This window comes from Alligator mississippiensis, chromosome 4 (genome assembly GCF_030867095.1).
Source record: "Alligator mississippiensis isolate rAllMis1 chromosome 4, rAllMis1, whole genome shotgun sequence".
Classification (NCBI taxonomy): domain Eukaryota; kingdom Metazoa; phylum Chordata; order Crocodylia; family Alligatoridae; genus Alligator; species Alligator mississippiensis.
Window position 1 is genome coordinate 226,417,273 of NC_081827.1, and position 19,220 is coordinate 226,436,492.

The 19,220-nt window shown below is 44.2% G+C and overlaps 1 protein-coding gene across 4 annotated transcripts in view; it reads right to left on the minus strand.

Moving 5' to 3' along the window:
* The window catches only part of FMNL2 (formin like 2), a 281,915-nt gene extending 263,000 nt beyond the window's left edge, over positions 1-18,915 (minus strand). For 3 of the 4 annotated variants that reach the window (XM_006260421.4, XM_006260422.4, XM_014599549.3), the window contains exon 1: positions 18,445-18,914. In XM_006260421.4, the coding sequence (XP_006260483.1) occupies positions 18,445-18,561 (117 nt within the window). In that variant the 5' untranslated portion in view covers positions 18,562-18,914. Of the gene's footprint in view, positions 1-18,444 lie in introns of all 4 variants that reach the window. The other variant, XM_014599550.3, reaches the window with a different exon arrangement.
* Between the last annotated feature and the right edge of the window lie 305 nt (positions 18,916-19,220).

Consider the following 19,220-nt stretch of genomic DNA (forward strand, 5'->3'; position numbering starts at 1 on the left):
GAGCTGCTTGGGGCCCACCATACCCCCCCCCACACAGGGAGCTGGGGTCTGGGGGTGGGATGCAGCAGGTCAGAGTGAGGGGCACTGGGTCAGACCAGCCATTGATGCTTACAAATGATACAAAAAAGGTTGAGAACCACTGTTTTAAACAATTGCTGCCTCAGTAACATGGGTGGAAATCCATGTTCCTCAATTTATCATGTGAAGATCCAGAGCGTGGCCTCTGACAGACTGACTAGGATGGAGTCACAGCAGCATCTTAGCACGTGGATGTAGTATCATCATGAGGAGGGAGCATGCCAGTTCTCCTGCCCTATTCTACTAAGCCAAATGGTTCCTGTTCATCAGACTTGCTGATCAAGGTTCCCTCTGTAACACAGCTTGGGAGAACTCACCCCATATAAAGTCTTACACAGTTTCTCTTATAATAAAGTAAGAGCATAAAAACAGTTAACAGTGCTTGTGATTGGAGTCCTCCATCAACTGCAAACAAGGCCCACCCTGATGCTTGCTCTCTGTGTGTGTGCATTTTAGATAGTTCTGAGCCTTCTTGTTGGGGGATAACGTGCAAACCACACAGATATCCATTATCTAGCATACTGAGCAAGGACCTGCAAGTCAGGGGACTTGCATTATCATCATTATTCTACAAACTCACTACGTGCATCAGACAATGCACGTGCAGGTTACGGCTGTCACTCACGCACCTAGTTATGTAAACATGAACATGTACAGATTTTAAAAGGTCATTTTCAGGGGCGACACATAGTGGGCACACGCGGGTGCACATGCACCCCCTGAGCATGCCGATGCAGCCCCTGCAAAAAGGCGCCACCCAGTTGCCAACACCACCAGTGGCGTCTGCAGGCAGTCAGCAATCCCCGCTGGTCACAGCCAATACTGGCGGCAGTGCCTGTGGGTGGTACCCATGGTCGGCACTTGCTACCCATGCGCGCTGCCCCCCCCCCCCACTGCCCACAGTGCCAGTGGTGTCTACAGGAGCTCCCCGCTCACTCCCACCGCACTCCCACCGCTGCCAGCCCCCCCAGATGCCGGAGGCACGTGCCATTCATGGTAAATTTAAGCCAGGATAAGCCTGCAGGCCTGGCTCCCTAAACAACTCTTCCATCTGATTACCGAGCTTAACAACTGTTTAATCTCCTCTTTTCTCATGAATATATTTAACACCCCATGTATAAACAGTGAAAACATCCATTCAATATCTACCCTATATATTACAGCTTTTCATGAGAGATTTTTCTTTTTCAATAATAAATAATGGAAGCATTTTTCCTCATTGCTTAGTGTTACCCTCTATATTTCACTGGATCATCTCTATCAGTGACCACAACGCTCACTGGCCTGTCACCAACAATAATAGCAAGTAACTTGTTGTGGGCAACATCACGCTGAACCTGTCAACCGCAAGTTAAACTTTTTAATTTCCTATGGCAATGAGCAATACCGTAGGGTCTTGCCAGAAATGTGTTGCCTGTGTGCTGTGGATTGGAGACCAGCAGCCTACCTATCAATGAAGAAACTTGTCTTTCCTATACCAAAACAAAAGCCAAACTAATTTCCAAGTCAGAATGCTGACTCTGCAGCAGGAAGCAGTAAGGCTCTCCCTGCAACTTCCCCTCAACATCTATTTTCTGAAACAAGAATCATCATAGTGTTAGTGCTGCTTTTACCCCTCCAGCAAAAGGATCCTCACCTACAACTGAGGTGGCATCTCATCATTCAGGATCTGTTTCCCAAAAAAATTGACTTCCAGGGAAACAGTCTACTATGTACTGCAGGTGAACAGCCTTCTCTTCCACCTGAATGGGATGCAAAGGACAATAAGCTTTGATTGAGGCCTCACATTTAAAGCACAACCTTTTTTCTAATGCATATATGTAATGTTTGAAATGCTGAAACACAACAAAACTAAAAAGAAAAAAATACAGGAAACACAAACACAGAAAACATTAAAATACAATTTAAAAAAATGCGAAAGGGATTGGGGGGGAGGAGGGGGAAAAACCTTAAAATGTCCAAAAATAAATCATGCCATTGAAGCATAGACATCTGCTACTGCTCCTTTTTTCAGCCACCATGCTGTTGAGATATACAAGTAACAGGTTTTCACAGAAAAACCTGCAAGGAGCTGCAAAGATGATTTCAAACAGCTGTGTGCAGACTGCCAGCCCCCGGTTTACAGCTCTACTCAAAGAGAGAGAAGTTTATCTTCTCTGTGTGTCCAATGAATAAACATTTATTTATCTGGGCAGGCTGTGAAGATTTTCATTTCATTTCCCACTGATTAGAACAAATGCTTGGAAGCTGAGTATCCCTGTTTCTACTCCTCCTTTGCCATTCACTTACTCTGTGACTTTGGGCAACTTGAAAATCAGTTATTATTTTGATCTGTCTATCTATAAAGCAGACATCTATTTATCTGTCTCTCAGGGGCACTGTGAAGTTTGGAAAATGTTTCCACTGCAATAAACGTGCAAACGTATCCCTTTGATTACAAACATTTCAACATGCACTGTTAAAATGACAATCACTGAACTGTTTAATACGCTGAGTTTTCTGGAAAACAAATGTCAGAAAGATTCCTCATTCCAAGTCACCCATAATGATGAAAAGAGGAATAAAACTTATTACAGAATTTCCTGGCTCAGTCCAGGGTGCACTGCTCTATTTATCAGTATGTCAAGGTTACTAATTTGACTAGCCTAGAGACTCTTAACCTTGGACCACCAGACACCTTACACAGAGGTAATATGGTGCCAAAGATCTTTAAGAATCACGAGTAAACATGTATGAATACCTTTAGCTGTACTTATGCCACAATGCTCACAAGTTTAACTAAGATACTGGCTAGGATTTCAAGAGCGTTCGGAGGGTTTCACATGTCAATGTTATCACTGGCTTTCCAGTAAAATTCTGTTTTCCTTACTTCATCTTGATTCTTGTATTAGCAAGCCTATATATGATGACAGGTGGGAACCCAATTCTCTTTATTGGAGGTGAGTTGCACCATTAGGCTTTTTCTTTTGAGAAAAGCAGCAAACATGATGTTTAGGGAGTATATGTATCTGAGAGCATAAACATGGATTTATGCTGCAACATCAAATTTCAATTCAGCCACACTAAGTTAAATATGTGATGGTTAATTCAATTGATTGTCTGTATTTACAATGTTCACAGAGCTAACTAGAAAACTCTTTGAAGCATTCCCAAACGCACTAAATTATTGGAAATGTTTTAACTTTTCCAGAAGTTATGCCAAACTTGGTCTCCATTGTTTTACAGAGACTTTGGATAACTGCACCACTTACTTCTCCCCTAATCTTTTCGTTCAAAACCAACAGAGGTATACGTGATTCACTTGCTCTCCATACAAGATGAAAAGAAGAAAAAAAGGGAGTCGGAAGATGAACATGCCAGAACATTAGTTAGGGTAAATGAACAACTATAATTTCTGAACTAAACAATTTGTTCCTTCATTTTAATTGCCAGCTTCTGAAAAAAGTTTAGAAAGTTTGCCAATTTACCCAACCCCTTATTCTTTGCTTTTGACGTGAAATGTACAGTTGTTTCACAGACAAACAACAGATGTATGATCTATATTCTTTCCCAAGTCCTTTTTACAGTAAAGTGACTTACGGCCAGGGAGCACATATTTTTAAATACTAATTCTTCCATTTTAAAATCTCCCGCAACTATAGATTTCCAGTTGTGTTTGGCAGCTAAGAGGCTTACCCTGCTCCCTTGTCAGTCCCAGAAGTGGAGACAGGAACTTCACTATTCCCCCGGCACCTGGATGGGAGAAAGCAGCTGGGGCTGCCAGTAAGGGCTGGAAAACGCCAGAAGTCATTTTGACAGTTCCTTTCTGCTGCATGCATAGTAATCTCCTCCACTCCCAGCCATACATGTTTCCCACCTGCAGTGCAGACAGCCCAGCTCCTTTTGTTACATGTAGCATGAGAAGCCCCTCCACTCTTGGCCATGCATGTTGCCAACCTGCAGAGTTGCATTCAGTGAGACCAGCTCCTCCACTCCCAGCCACACGTTTCCCACCTGCAAAGTTACATGCAATGTGAGCAATCCCCTCCACTCCATGCCTGCAGCACGAGCAGCCTGGCCTCTTCCCCTACAATAAGTGGGGGGCAGGAAGCAGAAGCTGGAAGAGAGAAGGGGGCCCTGAGGATCTGGCTGCTGTAGCAAAAGCAACAGTGCAGGGACATGAAACTGGGTGGGAGCCCATGGGCAACATACTAGCTCTCCGGGAGCCCCACACAGCCCATGGACTGCCAGTTGGACAGCCCTGGGTTAGAGACCATTGTCCAAATTTTTCAGTCCAAGAGAAACATCAATTCTAAAATGCCCAGGACTCGCAGTCAATACAGCCCTATGCACTGAAAGCGCAGCTGAAAGCACCTGGAAGCTCCCTCCTAAAGAGTCCACCATTGTGTACATAATTGAGCACACGGCTCATGCAGTGCAGAGCTAACAAGGCAGGTATCTAATGCCCCTCCTCGCAACCCCTGGAAGGGAAGGGAAAGGCAAGGAATACAGTAATGGAACCACCAGAGCTACTATCCCTCCCCTGCAAATGCAGCAGGTGGCCAAACAGGGGAGCTGTTTGAGGAGCTTCTGGAGAGCAAATATTCTGCGCCCTCCAGGCTCGTACCATAGCAATTTCTGGGCTGCATGGCAAGCAGTGGGAGGCAGCTGGTGAACAGATGCCCCTTATTACCTCCTATAGTGATCCACACTTCAGTTTAGAAATCACAGTCTATGGTTCCAGTCTAAAATCAGATACTCATTTTCATCTTAATACAGTTGGCTCTCAGAGAGCCTAGAGGTCCTCATGTTGCAAGCCACTGCTCTAAAGCCCATTCATGTCTCATACAATATGGCTATTATGTTGCTTTATCAAAATTCTCCTGAAACATACATTTAAGAAAACACATTTACAGAAGACAAGCACCTATTTTCTTAGAGAACCAAAGGAAAATTCACAAGGAACATACATCTAATTTCAGTGGAATTTAAATGAAACAGACTGTGATCAGATTATTCATAATAAAGAGCCCTTTATGTAATGAAGCATTTCAGAAAGCAGTAAGGCACTGGTTTATGAGTAGCTGAGTTGTATAATGTTTGGGACAATTAAATGTATACACAGTCATATCTATATATATTTATGCATATAATATTCTGCACCCTAAATTGATGTAAAAGGCCCTTTTAAAGGAAATGATCAAATGATAAAGAACAAAATAATTAGTGCAGTCAAAATGATATTCTGTTAGCACATGATGTAGTTACCATTCTTCCACAGCTCTCACAGCTAAGATCTCCTAGCAGAAGTAATGCTCTCTGTTTAAGACTGCAATATTTTTCAGTTACAGTGCTATGTACATGAAGAGCTCAGCTGTGCAGTTCCTTCTGAAGCAAACACCCTTCTTGCATTGATATTCACAAGCTAAACCCTGCTCATTTTCCTGTATTGTGCCAGTGAGATGATAATGACTACCTGCATAATTAAAGGGAACAAAATTTGACCCAAGGGGATTTACTATTTTTTGTATTATTTGTTTGGCAATAGTACCCAAGCATCAATCAGGAATGAGCTGTCCTTGGACTTAGCCCTGAATTTTTACTTGAATGTCAAAATCAGGCCCTCAGGTCTGACAGTGCTTGCAGTTCCCCGTGTATTGTATTGACCAATTTATGTTATTTCTACTATATTGCATACCTTGCCAGGCTCTTAGAACTTGGTATAGATTCTATTTACATACACACATGTATATTACATATCAAAATTAATTTCTTACTCCTAAATCAGATTCCCAAATGGACATTACCAAAGAAACAAACGAAGAAGAAAGAAAATAATAATCCAAGTCACTTTGTCTAAAATGTGACAAATCATGGCAGAAATCCTGCTATGACAGCTGCTCTACAATGGCTGGAATCATGCCTTTAAATACATTTCTTTCAGAAAGAAATGTACAGTTTTGCTGCGCAGCTTTAATTTTCCACAGATCAATAACAATTAAATTATATTTTCCAAAAGTGTCAAAATGCTGCCTGATATTGTCCTTAAACCAAATCTCTAACATGCTACATAGGTGTATTTAAAAGAATACACTGACAATCATAGAAGTATATTCAAAACATTTGTACTTTCTATGCTACATCTGAAGAACATGACAGAAAATATTATTTCCCTTTCCTTTTTCAGCACAATCACTTTCATTTGACAGCACTTTGGTCCTGATCCAGCAAAGTGCTTACGCATGTGTTTAATTTGACTTCAGTGGGACTACACAGATGCTTAAACATGTAGTTAAGTGCTCTGCTGGCTCAGGATGTTGCACATGGCTAATTTCACTGTTTTGACGAGAATTATTTTCAGTTCCTAGCTCATTCAAGGACATGATGATAGCTCATGGGCATGGTCTTCCACAAGCTCCTCAAGAGAAAACTAAGTAACAACCAAAACTGAAAAACTGAAATTGAAACTTAAGAGGCAACAGAGAAGGGGCATGGGGAGAAGACAGATGACTGCAAGTGCATACAGTGATATTTTCAGAACAATCCATTGTTCGTTGCTGAAAAAGGATCCTTATAAATATAAGCAGAAAAGCCAAAAATATTGCATAGTATTTCTAAGGAAGTTACTTAAAAGATGCCCTACTGAAAACTTGATTACAATCAATTAACAAAAATAAGCTGACACTGTCTCAAATACCTGAAGCTCCCTGCTTAGTTGCAAGCTGGACTGTTCATTAACATTCATTCACTACAGCCATCTCTGCACCATAAGAGTGCTACTAGCCCCTGCTACTAACCCTTATGGGGGTGTTAGTAGCTGCTAACAGCATCCTGGCTTGTCTGCAGCCTAAATGCAGAGATTAATTTTACCTTCACATCACAAGTCATTGTTAGAAACCAGTTTTGGAAAGGAGCCACCTCATATTTTAGCCATTTCAGCAAAAAATCTGTTACAGTACTAGTGGGCTACTAAATCCACAATGCTAGCACCTACTTGTCCTTCATGCTCAGGAAGCTGCTGCTGCTATAAAGCAATTGTTAAACAATACAAACAAATTAACAGTGAGGTTGGATAAGCAAACATCTCTTACTGCTGAAGTCAATCATAGCAATTCCTAGTTAGAGCATGAGTAAGATACTCTATTCAGTTGCACAGAGCTGTTCTTGAATTGCAGCTAATGACAGAAGCCAACACCACTGACTAGTCTTTTCCCAAATTACTTCCCCAGTGCTGCACATCATTTAATGTTTAGGAAATGTGTGGGAATCCTGAAGGTTTTGGATCATCAGTGAAGACTGGCAGTTCACTGAAGACAGAGGGTCAGGCCTGCCTTTTAGTCCCTGTAACTCTGAGGACATACCTCAAAGCATGATTTGGACTAGGATTTCTTTTAACAATACAAAGTATCAGAAAGGAGTGAACAGTTCCTTTGGGAATACACAGTTCCTTAGAATAAAACTGATACTTTGAGGTCATGGACCTGAAGCCTCTTCCTTTGAATTCAACCTCAGAGCTACTGTTGGTAGCTTCATGAGAGTGGCGAGACAGAGGTAGGTAGCATGGCATACCTCTCCTTGATGAAACTGCCAGATCTCTGCCCAGAACAGCTCCAGTGAGGTCTGAAACTAAGCAAATGCTGTCTCCAGATGTGGCTTTCTAACATACATGGGAGAAAATATCCAACTGCACAAACAGCTTTAAAAATAGGAAAAGGTAGAGTAATAATTAGCATATATAACTGTAGCTGGCTACTTCATTTTAAGAAATATTTTAACTTATTACAGAGTATGTTGGATAATTTCAAATGTTTGCAGAGCAAAACAAAACAGTACCAAAACCTAAGTAGAATAGATTATGAGGCATAATTCAAACCTGATTTGGGGAATTGGGCTGGGTTTAGCCTAATATTTGGGGGGTTGTGAGTTTTCTTGCTATTTTTGAGAAAAATGCTTCTTTTAATCTCTGCATTTCCATTCCTATTTCTGATACATAAAAGAAGAAGCTCAACATTTTTTACAATAGGCTAAGAACACAATTCACTTCCAGTGGCATTAAATCAATAAATAGATATAATTCATTTGCTACATTTTAAAGACACATTTGCAAACTCCTTGTAGTTTTTTCTCCCAAATTCTTTCCCCAGTGTTGCACATTGTTTACTATTTTGGAACAGGTCATCTTAAAGCTTCAGGGCACAGTCCTGCAAATCTTCGCTCTCTTAAGATACAATACAAAGGCCGAATCTTCTACCAACAGTCACTGACAGCAATGAGTAGGAAACTTCAGCTCTCTGGAAACATTTGCCAAATGAAGGACAGTCACCAGCTAAAAACTTCAACCCGGCAGGGGGCAGCACATAATGCAGGAAGTAGCTAGACTACAAGAGAACAGTGCAGCAACAATATAAGGATGCTACACGTGAAAGCGTAAGGCAGGGCACAAAGGAAAATAAGAGTACTATTTGTGGCTGCCCCCTCCAGTCATTAGAGTATGAGACAGAGAAAGCAAGGAAAGATCCTGCCAAGACATGCAAAGTGCTGCACCTAGGGAGGAAAAATGTCCAGCACACCTACAGCCTAGGGAATGACCTGCTGGGTGGCACAGAGGTGGAAAGGGATCTTGGAGTCCTAGTGGACTCCAAGATGAACATGAGCCGGCAGTGTGACGAAGCCATCAGAAAAGCCAATGGCACTTTATCGTGCATCAGCAGATGCATGACGAATAGGTCCAGGGAGGTGATACTTCCCCTCTATAGGGCGCTGGTCAGACCGCAGTTGGAGTACTGCGTGCAATTCTGGGCGCCGCACTTCAAGAAGGATGCGGATAACCTGGAGAGGGTCCAGAGAAGGGCAACTCGTATGGTCAAGGGCCTGCAGACCAAGCCCTACAAGGAGAGACTAGAGAAACTGGACCTTTTCAGCCTCCGCAAGAGAAGGTTGAGAGGCGACCTTGTGGCTGCCTATAAGTTCATCACGGGGGCACAGAAGGGAATTGGTGAGTATTTATTCACCAAGGCGCCCCCGGGGGTTACAAGAAATAATGGCCACAAGCTAGCAGAGAGCAGATTTAGATTGGACATTAGGAAGAACTTCTTCACAGTTCGAGTGGCCAAGGTCTGGAATGGGCTCCCAAGGGAGGTGGTGCTCTCCCCTACCCTGGGGGTCTTCAAGAGGAGGTTAGATGAGTATCTAGCTGGGGTCATCTAGACCCAGCACTCTTTCCTGCTTATGCAGGGGGTCGGACTCAATGATCTATTGAGGTCCCTTCTGACCCTAACATCTATGAATCTATGACATACTTGTGTGGAATCTAAAAGTAGCCAGAAAATAACACGTGGGGCCCAATACTACAGGTTGCTGAGCCTGAAGACACTGGGGTTCTTGGTACTCAGTCGGCATGTCTACACGCTCATTAATGCACTTTAGGTAATGCGCATTAAATCTAGTACCTCCAGGCACTTTTACACATGTTCTGGGGGCGGGGAGGAGGGAGGCCAGCACTTTAATTAAAGCGGCTCCAAGAACCTCTCTAATTAAAGCTCAACCATGTCTCCTGTATCAGCATCCCTGTACCTAAAAATAGCAGCAGAGTCACTTGAACTAAAGCTCATCGAACAAGGTTTAGTGCAAGCACTCCCGATGCCATTTTGAAGCACAGGGACACTGATACATGAGACACAAGAGGCTGCTGGCACACAGCATATGCCATGCTCCAGCAAATTTGATTGATCGAGTTTGTTCCAACCTGCTGGAATTGCAGCATGTCAGAGCAGCCTCGACACTTGTGTATAGTCCCCAATTGTGAAGTATGAGAAAAACGTGTATTAGCCTACGTGAATTCTCATTAGTGGAAGAGCACAGATTTTTTGTGACTCTTCAATGCACATAAAAATAGGCTAATGCACATTAAAACGCATGTGTAGACACGTCCAGTCCCTTGTAGAAGGAATTCAGAACTTTATGGGACTGGGTCTAAAATTCACTTTGGCACTTTAGTTACCAGCTATGAACTGACTGCCCAGAGGAATTTTCCATCTATTGACTTCTCTGTGAAATTGTATGAAATATGAACTTTCATTCTTACCCAAGAGAACTTTTCCAATCTTTTCTTTAATGCCTAATGAAGGGTGTTTGTGCCTGAAAGCTTGCAATTAAATATATTGTTTTGCAAAAATCTGGTTGGTCTAATAAAAGATATTATCTTTACTATAAGTCCTGATTGACTTTAGCACCAATGGGCACGTACATCCAGTAAGAAAAAAGATTTCGCCCTCCCACAACTCATAGTGATTGTAAGTCTCCTATAATTTAAAATACCATTGTGCATTGTCACTTGTATGAATAACAAGCCCATGACAAAGAAACTGAATAATGACATCTTTTAAAGGTGCAAAGTCAGTCAAAATGTTATATGCTGTCCAGTCTTGTTCTCTCTGAAGTTAATGGTGGATCTTCCATGGGAAGACAGTTGAAGTCACTGGTACATGAGACCATGAATTTTCATTTCCACTATTAGTGGAACAAATACCATAAAAGGAGACTCTGGACAGTTCTACAGCTGCTAAGTATTAGTAGCTGGCCTACACTGGCAATTTTGCCAACTGTCTGTATGATGGTTGTTCAGTTTAAAAAAAGAAAACCTACGATTCTTTTTAACTACCAATCCTTTAGTTCAGAGGTGCATTCTGGAATGAGTCTGCCCTCCTCCACAAAGGTTCTACGTTAAGGTCCAAAGGGGGACCACAGGGCTACATCTTCTCTTTCTACCCCTTTAATAAAATGTGTTTTTTTTTTTCCTCTCAATTTGCTCCAACTCAGGCAAGAGAAGATGTACCTTCCTAACAGCTGATGGGGGCAAAGTAAAATCAACTGTGACATAATCACTCTCCTATATTAGAAGTCTGTTAGCTCTCACTCAACGGGTGCATCTACACATACCATTAAGGCCACATGATAAACTGTTCCTAGGTGCAGCATCTGCACATGCCCCTGGGACTGCCATAGTTTGATCTGGGGTGAAGCAGCCCCCAGCTGGCAAAGAGTCCGGGAGGTGGGGGGGGGTCAGCACCAAGCTCCAGTGTCAGGTGGCAGACGGTCTGGCTGGGGCACAAGGGTGCTCAAGTGTGGGGCTAAGCAGCAAGCAGCCCCTGCACTTTAGCACCCTCATGCCCCAGTCAGACCCTGTCACCGTCTACACATGTACTTCAGCTCACGTAATAACCCCCCATAGGATAGTATTGTTGGGAACAGTACTATCTTACGGCAGAGTGAATTAAATTACTGCACCCTAATACCAGCACATGAGTAGATAGTGATGCTTTATTGTGAAACCAGTCAGCTCCACAGTAAAGTACATGTGTAGATGCACCCAATGATTAGTATATTTTTCAGAGGAAACCCCTTTTTACCTCTAATAACTACAATGACCAGAAACGAACACTAGATAGGTTATCTGTAGAGATATTAGAAGAACCAAAAGAATTTGACAAGGAATTACCACGCTCCAGCATTCAACCCTGAAAAGTGTGGCTTCACGGAATAACCCGATACCCATACATGACGGGTTGCCCAATGGTTGAATACACCAGGCATGATGTCTTGCAAGCATACTTGTCCAAAGCCTTTTTCAAGTCTTGGAACCAAGGTGGAACAGCAGTTTCTGTATTTGAAAAGGTCTGGTTATGTTTAATGAAATGCAAGAATAATTATTTGATTAATATGATATGTACTATTATCCTATGAGATACTAAATCTATCACCCAAGTGACTACTTAAGGGGGAAGAGTGACAGAAAGTCCTATATGCATATTTCCTGCTCAGTTTGTTATATCTGTTGTCTCTCCTCTTATACTTTTCTTATGATTAATTTGATTCAATGGTCTGTAATATATTTATATAGCACCCAGCACAATGGGGCCCCTAAGCACTACTAGAACAGAAATAAATCATCATGTGATAAAGGGATCAGGCTCCAACTTTTCTGCACCCATTAGAAATCTCCAGGTTTCTACTGGTTTCACTAGTTACGTGTGAAACCACTAATGCCCAAGCTTCTTGTTTTATTCTGAAGTTCTAATAAAAAGGATATTCTAGAAGTAATGACTTATGATATATAAATTCAGTCCTGTTAATGTTGGCATCACACAATAATCCTTTCATCTGGGTCTTTTTAGAGCAAGCCTCTTTCTTTCTTTCAGGCTATTTTGAGCTTACTAAAAAGCATGAGCAAGTGACACATGCAGTTTGACAGAATGGGTTCATACCTTCATCAGTAAAGCCCAATAAATTAAGGAAATTATTTGATATGGAAATATCCTACCAAGAGAAAAAATATCTGCATACACTGTATAGCAACCTACCTATTTTCGAAATCTTTCAAGTTTTCAGACACTGAAATTAATTTTAGGAATGCAAATCTCAAACATGCTAGCAGCCAAATATTCTATAGAGCATGCTTTTATTTCAGACACTCAAAAATGTATATCAGTGTCTCAGTAAATTAGGTTGAAAGAGAGATTTTACAGGAAACCTTACAAATGGTGCCCACTGATGTAAAAGACAGGTTCGTAAGATGTGTCACTACAGAGTTGTATTTCAATCTATTAATCTTCACTAGAAACCAGAAAGAAATTTTCTAATGATTAGTTCTATTAGACTGTTTCCCTAAGGAAACTGATGAAAATGTCACTGCTTGAATCATTTAAGTGTGCTGTAAAGGAAACAGCAACACATTAGCACTCATAGAGGTTGAACTAGAGAATCCAAAATTCCCCCTTGGTCCAATTTTTATAGTTCTGTTATTCTGTAAGCCTGCTTCTGACACTAATTTTAAATTAGCATATATTCATTAGATTCCTCTCAATTATTCAAATACAACTCAATCTCTTCCTGTATCAAAATCCTAACAGCAAAAGACCAAGGTTCAAATACATCCTTCACAGAAAGCTACTGACTCCCATAGCTACCATAACAATAATAAAACAGCATTTGTATCCCAGGCTTTCAAAACACCTTATAAATACCCACAATGAAATATAAATTATATCACCCACTTTATAGGTAGGGACATTGAGCACAGATAGTCTAATCTCAGAGTGAAGAAGAAAACACTGATGGGAGAAGAATTATATTTTCACAGAAGTTATTAGTAAAGCTCTCACTGCCTTCAGTGAGATCATGACTGACCCTGGATCACCCACATGGATGCAGTTTGAATTAGAACAGCGCAATTCCCAGGAAAGCTGTAATGCCAATCACAATGGTCCACCTTCCTTTCCTTCCTGTCCCCTCTTACATATATTCACTTATTCCCAGTTCTGTGGAATCATGTATAGCACGCTCATTTGTAAAAGAAAACAATATTTTGCGAGTGTCAGGAGCTGTTTGGTGTTAACTTCACTGCTGATATAGAGCTAATGACCAAATGTTGCCAATCACAGTTCATAAGACAACAATACACTCTGCCAACTCTGTCCTTGCTGCCTCCTCCACATGGTATAAACATGCAACACAGCTGCAGGTTCAGAGCAAAACTATCCTGGCTGTAGAAGTTGCTAGAGATCCAGCTTTATCCCAAGGTCTCCAAATCCTGCACTCATTGCATTGGGTAATGGTGCTGTAGGAGAGTGCCTATAAAACGTATACAGTATGCTTTGTCTGCATGCCGTTTAAGCATGATGACCAGTGGTTTCCTCCTGAAAATAAGTCAGTGGTGGCTCCCAGGATTTGTAATTTACTGAGAATGGGAGCACCAGAAAAAGCCTGGGACCACGGAAAAGGGGAAAGAAAACTTGTTGAAGAATCTACTCAAGCAGAAGCTTTCCACATGCTATACTCTTGAGTGACTGTTGTAATTACAGGGTTAAAAAAAGTAGATAGTCTCATCCGTATTAGCTGTGATGTGGCTGTCAGCTTTACTGGTATCTTCCACCGGCCAACTGGGATGTCAGCAATGATAATGTAGACAAAAGCACCATGCTGCCACTTTTCTGATATTTGTATCTTGCTTAAACTTGAGTCTGAAACTAAAGGAATCATTAATTTAGGCATCCTACTGAAAGTGCAGAATACACATCAGCACTATAAAGAGATGAAGGACAGAATACATGTCATGTTGGTTGCAGATACAGACATAAAAGTAAACTCTTTCCTCTCCCTGTTCTCTCTCTCTCTCTCTCAAAAGATGAGGCTCACTCATCATCCTCCACTTTCATTTCCCCAATTTGTTCTTTAATAATATTCAGCTAAAATCTAATATCAGAGCAATTACAATTGCCAGTGAAAGATGCAAATAAAGTGCTAGAAGATACACTGTTCAACAATTAAACTAGTGGAAACCCATTCAGCCATTCATCAGCAATGAAAATGGCAGCAAACAAAGCTGTTAAGTTACTTGTTAGTAAAACTGTTGTTAGAGGCTTCCAGGTGCTGAAGAGTTTATGGACAGTTGAGACTGTTTTCTTCACCACCAAAGCTGGAGTTTATAGATGACAGTGAAAAACCTAAAACAGATAAGATTACATGAACAGATAAATATAGATGGACTGGGGGGGGGGGGGGGGGGGGGGGGGGACCAAATGGAGAGACTGTCGCCATGAATTCCCTTTGTCCATTTGTATCAGTGGAAGAATGTTCTACAGAGAAGGTCTGTACCACACGGATACAGAAGATCCTCCAGGCCTCTCTGTACAAGGAACAGAGAGGTGACGCAGCCAGTTCTGGCAGAAAATGCTATCCCCTGTGTTGGGCACCATCCAGCTACTCACAATGCATCTTCAGTGACATCTGTAGCGGACTGAAGGAATCTGCGTAGTGCAACCAGGCTAAGTACAGACAGTCAAAAAGCCTGAGGCTGAATCGATTCAGTCTTCACAGGATAGTCTAAGCTTCTTAGATTAAGTCAATAAGCAAGTGAACGGCCATTCACTTTTGATTGTGAAAATGCAGCCACATGCCTGCAGCATCCTACGCCAGAGACTGCGCGGGTGGGGGGGGGGGTGCTAGAGCACACTTCCCTGCTTACCTGGGGCAGACAGCTTGGGTCACAGCTAGCCCACCCACCCTGCGAGGAAGAAGACGGGGTTGCAGGGAGATGCAAAGCAACCTGGGATGATAGAGGATTGTGAGGTCACTTGAATCTGGAGGGGATCTGGCCCAAAAGTTCAATAAACAGATTTAACCTAAATCAGGCAAGTCTGATACTACATCCATCCCAGTTTCTCTTAAACCAGTTTCAGGCACCTTGAAAGTGGTTTATGTGCACTGAACTTCCGGTGTGTTACAAATCTGAACTGGTCACTTATACTACTTTGTGTGTAATTTCTGTCCTTAGCCTGTGTTGAAATCTGGAATCTCTCATGTAATTCACCATCTTCTTTAACATACGTTTCTCACGACATAGAGAACAAGGTTAACCATGGAGGCAGTAGAATGGCTTTATGTATCTGAAGTGGGTAAACTACTTTGTGGGTGACCCCTCCCCAAAAAATATGGTTGTTGGAAAGTTAGTAAATGCAAACTGACACACCTTTGTCCAATATATATTTACATCTGCCACTGCTACTCCATCTGAGGAAGGGACCACATGACTGAGGGGGGAGGGGTTGGGAAGGAACATTTCAATGGGAAATAATGAAAAGAACAGTTACTGTCAAGATACTTCTACTAAAAATGTGACCATCTTGTGCCTCTGACCATGAGTACACACATACACACGTGTGTGGCCTGCTGTTTTTCCATTTCTATGACTCTGTGCTCACATCAGGACAGAAAAGCAAACTGCAAAGAATGATTTCTTGTACCCAAGTAGGATTCTTGTACGTGTCACACCACTACTTGCCCCTAAGAAGAGATCAGCGTGGTGGTGTTGTAGACATGCATGCAGCTGGAACTGCACTGAATTGTGTTTACTGACATTTGCTTCACTGTTTTTGACACTGCGTTCATGTTAAAAAAGTACACTGCAATTATTAGCAAATCCTTATAGGATTTCAGTGGGACTTTGGATGCGCAAAGAGTGCTAGCTTAATTCCTTAATATAACTTAAAGAAGGTCGGATTTAGACTCAAAACCTTACAGTGTCTTCTTTTTCCTATAACCATTTCTCTGGCTAAATCTTTTGTCTGTATATTCTCAACCCATCATTTCTTTCTCATTCATCCTACAGCTGTGACTATCGATGGGCTATCAAAGGTCTAATGATCTCCCCTGCTGGGTACAGATTGAAACACTCTCATAACAACCCATGAAGGGTGGAGGGGCAGAAATGGGTCACATGAGGGCCTCTCTTTCTCAACTGGTCAACCTGATTCCTGAGGGTTGTGCTGAATCTCAGTCTTTACTAAGTCCAATTTCAGACAAGGTCAAAGGCAATGTTTTTGTTGTTTCCCATTAGCCCCTTAAAATTTGGGCACAGCACTGCAGCCCTGAGACTATTCCCATGCATCCGAGAACATAGCGTCTGTCTGCCACTCCCATTTATTAAAGCTGCAAAAACTTGTCCTTTGACCCTTACTCTCTCTCTTCAGTCCAGCTGCTGAAAACATACAGCACCTGCTCCTATTAAAGTAAGCAGCAGAACTACCTTTCACTTTAGCAGGCTCATAATTTCTTGTACTACTCAGGCAGACAACGTTTTTTCAGGTGCCTATCTCCTTAGACCAACACAGCTACAACCTACACTCCTTTCACATATGTGACATTCCCACACAATCTGCTTATTCCTTTTACACATTTATTCTCACATTGGTCATAATTCAAATGCAATCTGTTTTCTTCTGCAGATCACTGGCAAATTAATTCAAACATTGCTTTAGATACTTTTATATACAATAGGCTAGATTAGGATCTCAACTATACAATGTACACCACTGTACTCCTATGCTCTTAGGAGTTTGCTAAAGTTACTCCTGATTTGCACCAACAAAAGTAAGATCTGAATAGAGGTTCCTAAACATGTTTGATAATCTTGACATTGTACCATTTGGTACATCAGTAGGGGTGCCCAGTTGAATAGGCTTACTCTTTTCTTAGACATGATAAGCTGATTGAGTCTAACCAGAATTAATCTAAATGCATCTCAATTTGAGCCCAAGAACGCCTCCCTCAATGCCAGAAGGTACCTCACAGCCCTAGAGTATTATTCTAACAGTTCATAGTCTAACAGTTGCTGCTAGGCACCAATTTAACATGAGGTTACAACAACCTCCAGACAGGGGATATTTTTTTCCTTGTATTCATTCTTCAAGCTTGCATGTTAGGAGAACTTGACAGCATGCAAGAAAATCTTGCTCAAAAATACGAATTGCACAGAGCGGCCCATAAAAAATGTGAAAAACCATGCCAAAAGCATGCTATATAACATCAGTGGCAAACTGCTCTTTCCATGGAAGATGTCCTAGAAATCTGATTGCTGATAACGAGTCACTTGTGTTAGTCAGGTAAAGAGAAAAGCCAGAAAAGTAAGACACAGCGGACCCTGCACACACCACGAAATCGAGATACATCTGGATGCACATCCGTGCCTGTACACATGTGCAACCTATGGAGGACCTGAGGTTTTTTTCCCCATTTTGTTTTATTTCAGCTCACTGTTAGACTGGTGGGGCTCCTGACCCGCACCGGGCAGGCTGCGCTTTCTACAAGCTGCAAAGCCTCCCAGCCAAGCCTCTCTCAACCTGCAGCCACGTGTAGACACACGCCCACTGCGCACTGCACAGTCAGTCTGTTAATGTTTAGACTCATTCAGAAAAAGAGAAAGAAAGAAAAAAAACCCGCCCACGTGTTTCTTCCCGGGCCGGGTTCATAGGAGCAAACACTCTAGGCTCCTAATGACTAGGCGATCATTAAAGATTAATCTAAAACCCAAGCTTTATGACGGAGAAATCTCTAAACCGCGAGGAACAGCTCGGGTGAACAATTCCGTTTGTCTTACGACCGCCAGGACCAGGGACAAGCTGCCCCGCGCCACCTCCCTCCCGGGCGCGGGGCGAGCGGGCGGTGCCAGCACCCGCGGGCGCGGGGGGGAGGCCGAGGCGGCCGCGCTGCTCCTGCGGGACGGCAGCCCGCGCGCGCGCGCTCCAAGGCGACGTCCCGCCGGGCTCGGGCTCGGCGACCGCGCTGGCCCCGGGGCGAGCCGCACAAAGCGGAGCCGCCGCCGGCCCCGCACGTGGCGGCCCCCGGCCCGGCCGAGACAAGGCGGCTGCCGCTACGATGCGGGGCCCGCCAAGCCCGCCCCGGGGGAGGCTGCCGCCGCCGCCCCCTCGAGCCGCAGCCCCGCGCGAACCTGGCGGCAGCAGCCGGCGCCCCCGCCCGCGGCCCCGCGGCACAAAGCCGGTGCGGGGCGCGCAGACAATGGGCGCCGGCCGCTCCCCGCCCGCCCGCACTCACCAGCACGACGGCGAAGCGCTCCTCCAGCTCCCCCGGCTCCGGCATCGGCAGCTTGAGCGGCATGTTGTGCGCCCTGAAGTCGGTCTGCTGCGAGTCCACGCTGCCCGCGTTGCCCATGGCGCCGGTCCGCGGGCAGCTCCCGCCCGCCCGCTCTCTCGCGCCGTCTGCGGGGAGGCACCAGCGCCGCGCTCCGCGGCCGCCGCCCGGCCCGGCCCAGCCCAGCCCAGCCCAGCCCTCCCCTCGCCAGCAGCCCGGCAGCCGAGGGGGCGGGCGGCGCAGAGCGACGTCTCCCTTTAGCACGGGCCGGGGAAAGGCTCCGCTTGCACCTTGGCGCTCCGGTCTGGCCGCCGCTCCGCTCCAGCCGCGCGCGGGCACATGGCTGCGGCTCGCACACGCTGCACGCACCGCCCCGCGGCCGCCACAAAGCTCCGGCGAGCGGCGGCAGCGGTAGCCCAGCGCACGCCCCGACACAAAGCCCCTCTGCTCCGCCGCCCACCCAGCCTCCGCCCGCCTCCCGGCCCCGCGGAGCGCTGGGAGCTGTAGTCCCGGGCGCTGCCCCGGCGGGACGGAGCGGGCTCATCCTGTCTGCCCCGGGGGCGAGGGTAGCGGTGCCTCGGCCTTTCCCGCCTGCGCGCGGGGAGAGGCAGAAAGGCCGGGAGGTGATTGACTCGTGGCCTGACTTATTCCAGCACCCAGCGCCGTGTCTGGGAAGAGCTACCACAGCTACAGAGGCCCTCGGTTTCTGTATGAATGAAAGCCCCCGGCTCTCTCCCATC